Source organism: Nicotiana tabacum, chromosome 11 (genome assembly GCF_000715075.1).
Source record: "Nicotiana tabacum cultivar K326 chromosome 11, ASM71507v2, whole genome shotgun sequence".
In the NCBI taxonomy this organism is placed as follows: domain Eukaryota; kingdom Viridiplantae; phylum Streptophyta; class Magnoliopsida; order Solanales; family Solanaceae; genus Nicotiana; species Nicotiana tabacum.
In genome coordinates this window covers 75,089,966-75,099,445 of record NC_134090.1, presented here as the reverse complement: position 1 = coordinate 75,099,445, position 9,480 = coordinate 75,089,966, and the positions used below count along the sequence as shown (strand labels likewise).

The 9,480-nt window shown below is 28.8% G+C and overlaps 1 protein-coding gene across 1 annotated transcript; it reads left to right on the top strand.

The window, feature by feature from the left end:
* The first annotated feature begins 6,517 nt into the window (after positions 1–6,517).
* LOC107821649 (uncharacterized) lies at positions 6,518–7,639 on the top strand. Its single transcript, XM_016648086.2, has one exon. The coding sequence runs from the start codon at positions 6,518–6,520 to the stop codon at positions 7,637–7,639; it is 1,122 nt and encodes a 373-aa protein (XP_016503572.2).
* The last annotated feature ends 1,841 nt before the right edge of the window (positions 7,640–9,480 follow it).

The following is a 9,480-nucleotide window of genomic DNA, read 5'->3' as shown; positions in this document are numbered from 1 at the left end:
AGATGCACTGGAATGAAGATATCAGCAAGAAGACAAATAAGGAAGACAGCTATTGAAAACAAATAATGTAAAAAAGTCGTAAAGAAAATAGTGTGAATAGTAAGAGTCATGTAAAAAAGTCGTAAAGTATGAGTCATATTCATGAATAGTAAAGGTCATTCATGAATAGTAAGAGTCATGTTAAAAAGTCGTAAAGTAAATAGTATAAGTCATATTCATGAACAGTAAAGGTCAGTCATGAAGAGTCATTTGTAAACAGTAGGAGTCGTTTCAATTTTCTATATATAGTTTGTAAATCCGAAGAGGAGAGGACACACCCTAGGTAGGTTGTCTTATCTTCTCTATCTCTTAAGAAATATTTGAAGTTATATACAAAGTCTTAACAACTATGGATCATTCAAACGAGTTACAAGAACAGGTAAGTTTATTCATAATCATGTCTAACTAAATCTTTATATTCCTTATAATCTCTTGAATATCATAACTGCTTATCATGTTGTAGTACTGTTATAAAGAACATCTTGAGAAAGTTTGCCATGTCTAATAATGCTGAGAGTAGTTAAGCCCAGACTATGCCATCCTAAGGTCGAAACCGGTAGGCATGGAAGTTGTTTAGGGGAGTAGACAAAGTTGAGGCGCTGTTAGGGAAAATGATTGAAGCAAGAAAAACATGGTAGTGACCAGAAAAGATTGTTCAGTATAACCTATTAAAACATGATGAACGCTATGATAAACAAAGAGGTTAGAGGGAATATGTTTAGTAAAAACATGATAAGAATAATACTGAAAAATAATAATATCCTATGAACAACCCCACTTATTTACTAGATAACAATAATGATTACAAAATACTCATATTATATACCTTGAACCAACTTAATAACGACATTAGAAGAAAAATTTACGATATTTTAATTTCTTTTGAAATAATTAACATAATGGAACAAGGATATACATGACTAATTCTATCAGAAGGAATAGATATCTTAGATTTATATGAACTAGACTTATATTCAGATTAATGATCAACTACGAATATATCAAGCACTGGTTACAAACTTTAGAAAATATAAATTTATTGTCTTTATTATTAAAAGATAATATAGAAGAATATCAAAAGACCCAAGATATCCAATACTTAGAGTATATAGGAGAAAATATAAAAGAACTTTCAAGGCTAATTCCGCTTGCCACAACCTACCTTTAAAATTGGTATCAGATCTATGAAACTGATAAATAAACATTTACTCTAAGAAGTAAAATCATGGAAAATAACACTGAAATTGATAGTACAAATCCGCAAAAAATATCCATAAACAGTGCGTCAATTACAGAAAATATGCAGATTAAAATAGCTAAAAAATCAAGGAAAATAAGAAAGAAACTGAAAAAACTATACCTAGAATATGAATACCTAAGTATTACAAAAATAAACAAAGCTAGGCTGTCTGAATTAATTGATATAATATCTAAAACAGAATATAAATATATTTGCCATCTTAAAAATAAAAGATGAATAAAGAAGAATTCGCACTAGAAGAAAAAACATATGAAAATCCAGAAGGATTAAAAATAACAATAATATTTTCCAACTTAGGAAGAAGATACAAGAAAATAGGAAATAAACTGAACTTAATGTTAGAAAAAGAAACTGTAAAACTAGAAGATAGTTTAACCGCAATGGTTAGAATAACAAAAGAAAACGAAGAAATAGACAGAAAACGAGAAATTAAAGAAATACAACAGCAAGCTAAAGAAAAAATACAACAGATAGAAGAAGTAAAAAACACTAAAATACAGAATTAGAAATGCTAAAACAGCTATATGCTAATAAACTAAAAGAAAAAGAAAAACGTAAAGAAGAAGAACAAGAGCTAAGACTGACAAATGAGATAGAAAAATTTAAAATACAGTTAGAAGAGGTACAAGATAATCCACCAAATATAAGCATAAATGAAATAAATGACCAAAGTGATGACGACAAAGATCTAGTAGAAAACTATTCAGAAACAAGTGAGACGTACACAGAACTTATAGAAAAAACACAAAAGATAAAAATAAATCCAGAAATAAATACAGGGGATATGGCCGAAGATAAACCAAGTACATCAGGAGTAAAAAATCCAAGACAACTAAACCCAACCTATTACAGAGTAAGTTATGATTCATATGATAGAAATAAAATATTATGGGATAAAAGGCTAAATAGGAAATGGACACCAAGACAAATAACTGAACAATGTAATTTTTTAGATCTAGATTGTGTAGCAGATATAAATAAAACAATCCAATTATGGATAGGGTACATCTCAAAACAACTAATAAATAATAAAATAGTAATACCTGAAACACCAGGATATATAGAAAGAACACTCATAGGAACGGTAAAACTATGGTTACAAAATTTATCAAGTGAAAGCTTAGATACATTAAGAAGTAATAAAAAACTTGATGGTACAGCTGCAACAACAGTTACAGATATATTGAATAAATATGAAATAGCAATAAGAAATGAATTTAGTAGTATGACAACAGAAGTAGAAGAACAAAATAAAGAAAAGACTACAAATAGAAATTTAATGACAAAATTAGCAATATGTAATATGTGTTATATAGACGAATATACTTGTGCATTTAGAGACTATTATTATAAAGGAACATATAGTCCGGATGAAAGTAAGGAGATAAGAAAATTATATTTTACAAAATTACCAGAACCGTTTAGCTCAAAAATAATTAAAAATTGGAATGAAGCAGAACTAGCAGATACTCTAGGAGCTCGAATAAAATTTCTACAAAACTGGTTTATAGAATTATGTGAAAAATATAAAGAAAATATCAAAATGGATAAAATATTAGTAAAAAATTTGGCATGTTGCAAAAATATAATAGCACCCCAATTTGGCTGCACAGATAAATATTACAAAAAAGAAGGAAAGAGAAAAAGATATAAATCCAAATATAAGTATAAGAAACCAAGAGGAAGATATTATGTAAAAAATTACAAATATAAAAAACCATATAGAAAAAAGAAAAAACTAACAGAATGTACTTGTTACAATTGTGGAAAGCTAGGACACTTAGCTAAAGATTGCAGATTACCAAAAAACCCAAAGAAGAAACAAATTACCGAAATAATGATAGACAATGATAAATATACACAAATAGAATATGTAGATTATGAATTAGGCAGTGAAGATAGCATATATGAGATATCAGAAAACGAGTTCTCAGAGAATGAAAAGGATATAAATAATAATGAAATAGAAGAATCAGACGAAGATAATTATGACTGAAAAAGACATACAAATTATACAGCAAGAAGAACACCAAGATGAACAATCTTCAGAACAAAAATAATTTTTGACGCCACTATAATTGAACAAATAAAAGGAAAAGAATTGGATCTAAGCATAGACAAAATATTAGAAGTACCAACACTAAAGAATTGGTTTAAAAGACAAAAAGAAGAATATTATGTAGTAAGCCAAAGAGAACACATAATAGACTGTAAATACATTAAAGGTAAAGCAAGAATATCAATTTTAAATAAAAAACTATTAAACAAAGAAATACAAGATATAAAAGCAAAAAATCCAATAAAATATGTACACTTAGGAGGAACGGAGATACTAATAAAAGCATGTTTTAGAGAAGGAATAGATACCCCTATAGAAATATACTTGGCAGAAGATAGAATTGTACAACCTATAGAAAAGAGTATAATAAGTGCAGTAAGAGGTAACTTAATATACCAAAAATTCAAATTCATAATAAGTGCCAACTATTCAGTAGCAATTGATGATAAAAATATAGATAAATCATTAGTGCTATACTGGAAAATGTCTGGAATAGAACTAGCACCAGGAAGTAAGATATTTACAGCAAGATGTAAAAATCTATATGTTTTAACAACAAAACATAAGATAACAGCTAAAAATAAAATAAATAAAATAAAAATAGAAAATCCATTTGAAAGAGTAGTATCAGTTATAGACAACAATGATTATAGTTATAAGGAAATGGATATAGAAGAAGATTTAGAAATAGTAAAAGAAAGATTAAGCACGTCAAAACGAACAAATAATGAAATACCAGAGACATCGTCAAGAATAAGTACATCAAGAAGTACATCAAGAAGAATAGATTACATAACTCCACAAAAATTAATAGAACAAAAAATAGAAGAAATAACCCCACATCATTATTATATAACAGGAATAATGGACCAAAGAAAATATTTAATATTAATAAATACAGGGCAAGAAGAGAATTATGTTATAAGAGAATTAATACCAGAACAAGAGATAGTGACGATAGAACAGCAAATTTCAGAATTACCAAAAGCATTAAGAAAAAATGAAGAAACAACTGAAAAAGAATTAATTATTGGAGGCATACCAATATTAATAAATTTTAAAATATATCAAGGAGATAAAAATATTGCACTAGGAATAAAATGGTTAGAAAAAGTCAAACCATATAAATTAGAAGATAGACAATTAACAATAAGTTATGAAAATAAGAAAATAATAATAAAAAGAACATTAATATAATGCCAAAAATATACATACTTGCCAAAATAATAATAGAAGGATACTATAATAGATATTATACACCTATGATGGATACAGGAGCAGAGGCTAACATGTGTAGGCATAATTGTCTACCAGAAAGTAAATGGGAAAAGCTAAAAAAACTCATAGTAGTAACAGGATTTAACAATGAGGGAAGTATGATAACATACAAAGTAAGGAATCTAAAAATACAAATATGGTATAAAATATTAACCATAGAAGAAATATATAGTTATGAATTCACAAATAAGGATATATTATTAGGAATGCCATTTTTAGATAAGTTATACCCACATATTATAACAAAAACACATTGGTGGTTTACTACCCCGTGTAAGCAAAAATTAGGAGCAAAAAGAGTAAATAATAAAGTGAGAAAAACAACACCCTGGATTAAGGGAAGTGAAAAAATTACCCAGAAATTAGAAAATATGATACAAAGCAACCATAATATAGAAATAATCATTTTCTCAATAAATAAGATAAAACTACTCCAAGATAAATTAGAACTACTATATAATGATAATCCACTACAAGGTTGGGAAAAGCATAAAACAAAAATAAAAATTGAACTAATAGATGAAAATAGTATAATAACACAGAAACCATTGAAATACAATTTTAATGATCTAACAGAATTTAAAATACACATACAGGAATTGTTAGACAATAAGTACATACAAGAAAGTAATAGTAAACACACTAGCCCAGCATTTATAGTAAATAAGCATAGCGAACAAAAACGAGGAAAAAGTCGTATGGTTGTAGATTATAGAAATTTAAATGCAAAAACAAAAACATATAATTATCCGATACCAAATAAAATACTAAAAATCAGACAAATACAAGGATATAACTATTTTAGTAAATTTGACTGTAAATCAGGATTTTACCATTTAAAACTAGAAGACGAATCTAAAAAGTTAACAGCATTCACAGTACCACAAGGATTTTACGAATGGAACGTATTACCGTTTGGATATAAAAATGCACCAGGTAGATACCAACATTTTATGGATAACTATTTTAACCAATTAGAAAATTGTATAATATATATAGATGATATACTGTTATATTCTAGAACAGAGAACGAACATATAAAACTACTAGAATAATTCATACACATTGTAGAAATATCAGGAATTGGTTTAAGTAAAAAGAAAGCAGAAGTAATGAAAAATCAAATAGAATTATTAGGTATACAAATAGATAAAAATGGAATAAAAATGCAAACTCATATAGTACAAAAAATAATTAACTTAAATGAAACACTTGATACAAAAAAGAAGTTACAATCATTTTTAGGATTGGTTAACCAAGTAAGAGAATATATCCCTAAATTAGCAGAGAACTTAAAACCATTACAGAAAAAATTTAAAAAGGATGTAGAATACCATTTTGACGAAAAAGATAAAATACATATAAAGAAGATAAAAAATATGTGTAAAAAATTACCAAAACTATATTTTCCAGATGAAAAAAGACAGTTCCCATACATAGTAGAAACTGATTCTAGTGATCACAGCTATAGAGGAGTTCTAAAATATAAATATGATAATGAAAAGATTGACACCATTGTAGATATTATTCAGGATCATATACGGAACCACAATTAAAATGGGAGATAAATAGGAAAGAACTATTTGGATTATATAAATGTTTGTTATCATTTGAGCCATATATCGTTTATAACAAGTTTATTGTGAGAACAGATAATACACAAGTAAAATGGTGGATAACACGGAAAGTACAAGATTCAGTAACTACAAAGGAAATAAGAAGACTTGTATTAAATATACAGAATTTTACATTTACAATTGAAGTAATAAGAACTGACAAAAATGTTATTGCAGACTACCTATCAAGACAAAGGTACCCAAACAGATGAAAGCCAAGAATCAAAAGATATATTTGCAATCCTTACTACGCTATCTTTACAGATGGATGGCATGGGAAAAAGATTACAACAGCTAGAGAAAAGCCAGTCAAGTCAGCAGTATGACTATAAAAATGCGGAGCTAAGTCGATCGGAAGACTCTAAACTTCCAGAGTTAGAAGGAGACGTTGGGAAACTCCAAAAAACCCATAACACAGTTGGTTTATATACATCTGCAGGTATAAGTAAACAAGTTAACAAGAAGCCACATACCAATGTCAATTTAAACAACATATTTGATAAACCAATTACTCCGAAAATGCCAAAAGAAACAATAGTTACGACACCACAAACCTCAACCTATGCCAACAGCCTACACCAAAACAAAAAGATATACAACCATATTACTCAGACCTATATTGAGAATATATACAAAATTCAAACATTCCTAAACCAAAACGCCAGAGCAACTACTACCACAGATCCAACACAGGATTATATAACCCAGAAACTCCAAGGATATAATAGGCTTATTGCACAGCCAAAAACTAGAGCCAATTTAGTAAAAACATGTTACAACTATGGATTACTTAGTACGGTATGTACCTATGATGGGGAAGAGATAAGTGGAATACCAGAGCTATACAAAACATTTATTACATTCAAAAGAATTACAAAAGGAAACTTATTTTTTATAAAATTCTATACAGCACCAGCTGAGATACTATATGATGAAATAAAACCTATTATACAAGTTGTAAAAATAGGCTTAACACGAGATATGATAATACCAGAAGAAATTGAACAACAACCAGAAATACCGAAAATTGAGATACCAGGATTTTATGCCAACAAAAGAATAATTGGCATAGCAACCATTATACAAGAGCTAGCCAACAATTATTTACAAGAAAATGCTATCTGGAGCTACTACTCAAGAGACCAGCTAATGATATATGCCAATTCAAGAGAACTACGACAAGGAGATATGGATGAAGTCCAAAAATGGATTTTATCGTTACTAAAACCAGAGATACAACCAACTACAAGAGCACTAAAGAAAGGATTTATTTCCAATGAATTATTGACAAGATACTACAAATTAGTAGGGCACAAATATCCAGATCATATATTTTCTAAATGCAACGGAGAAGATAACCATGTACCAGAAGTGCAACTGGAATGAAGATGCACTGGAATGAAGATATCAGCAAGAAGACAAATAAGGAAGACAGCTATTGAAAACATATAATGTAAAAAAGTCGTAAAGAAAATAGTGTGAATAGTAAGAGTCATGTAAAAAAGTCGTAAAGTACGAGTCATATTCATGAATAGTAAAGGTCGTTCATGAATAGTAAGAGTCATGTTAAAAAGTCGTAAAGTAAATAGTATAAGTCATATTCATGAACAGTAAAGGTCGTTCATGAAGAGTTATTTGTAAATAGTAGGAGTCGTTTCAATTTTCTATATATAGTTTGTAAATCCGAAGAGGAGAGGACACACCCTCACCTTCTCTCTCTTATCTTCTCTCTCTCTCTTAAGAAATATCTGAAGTTGTATACAAAGTCTTAACAACTATGGATCATTCAAACGAGTTACAAGAACAAGTAAGTTTACTCATAATCATGTCTAACTAAACCTTTATATTCCTTATAATCTCTTGAATATCATAACTGTTTATCATGTTATAGTACTGTTATAAAGAACATCTTGAGAAAGTTTGCCATGTCTAATAATACTAAGAGTAGTTAAGCCCAAACTATGCCATCCTAAGGTCGAAACCGGTAGGCATGGAAGCCGTTTAGGGGAGTAGACAAAGTTGAGGCGCTGTTAGGGAAAATGATTGAAGCAAGAAAAACATGGTAGTGACCAGAAAAGATTGTTCAGTATAACCTATTAAAACATGATGAACGCTATGATAAACAAAGAGGTTAGAGGGAATATGTTTAGTAAAAACATGATAAGAATAATACTGAAAAATAATAATATCCTATGAACATCCCCACTTATTTACTAGATAACAATAATGATTACAAAATACTCATATTATATACCTTGAACCAACTTAATAACGACATTAGAAGAAAAATTTACGATATTTTAATTTCGTTTGAAATAATTAACATAATGGAACAAGGATACACATGACTAATTCTATCAGAAAGAATAGATATCTTAGATTTATATGAACTAGACTTATATCAAGCACTGGTTACAAACTTTAGAAAATATAAATTTATTATCTTTATTATTAAAAGACAATATAGAAGAATATCAAAAGACCCAAGATATCCAATACTTAGAGTATATAGGAGAAAATATAAAAGAACTTTCAAGGCTAATCCGCTTGCCACAACCTACCTAGGGTGTGTCCTCTCCTCTTCGGATTTACAAACTATATATAGAAAATTGAAACGACTCCTACTGTTTACAAATGACTCTTCATGAACGACCTTTACTGTTCATGAATATGACTTATAATATTTTCTTTACGACTTTTTTCCATGACTTTTACTATTCATGAACGACCTTTACTATTCATGAATATGACTCGTACTTTACGACTTTTTTACATGACTCTTACTATTCACACTATTTTCTTTATGACTTTTTTACATTATTTGTTTTCAATAGCTGTCTTCCTTATTTGTCTTCTTGCTGATATCTTCATTCCAATGCATCTTCATTCCAGTTGCACTTCTGGTACATGGTTATCTTCTCCGTTGCATTTAGAACATATATGATCTGGATATTTGTGTCCTACTAATTTGCAGTATCTTGTCAATAATTCATTGGAAATAAATCCTTTCTTTAGTGCTCTTGTAGTTGGTTGTATCTCTAGTTTTAGTAACGATAAAATCCATTTTTGGACTTCATCCATATCTCCTTGTCGTAGTTCTCTTGAATTGGCATATATCATTAGCTGGTCTCTTGAGTAGTAGCTCCAGATCGCATTTTCTTGTAAATAATTGTTGGCTAGCTCTTGTATAATGGTTGTTATGCCAATTATTCTTTTGTTGGCATAAA

Bases quoted from the DNA above. Each gene is read 5' to 3' on its own strand.
- LOC107821649 (XM_016648086.2), top strand. From the start codon at position 6,518: ATGGATGGCATGGGAAAAAGATTACAACAGCTAGAGAAAAGCCAGTCA.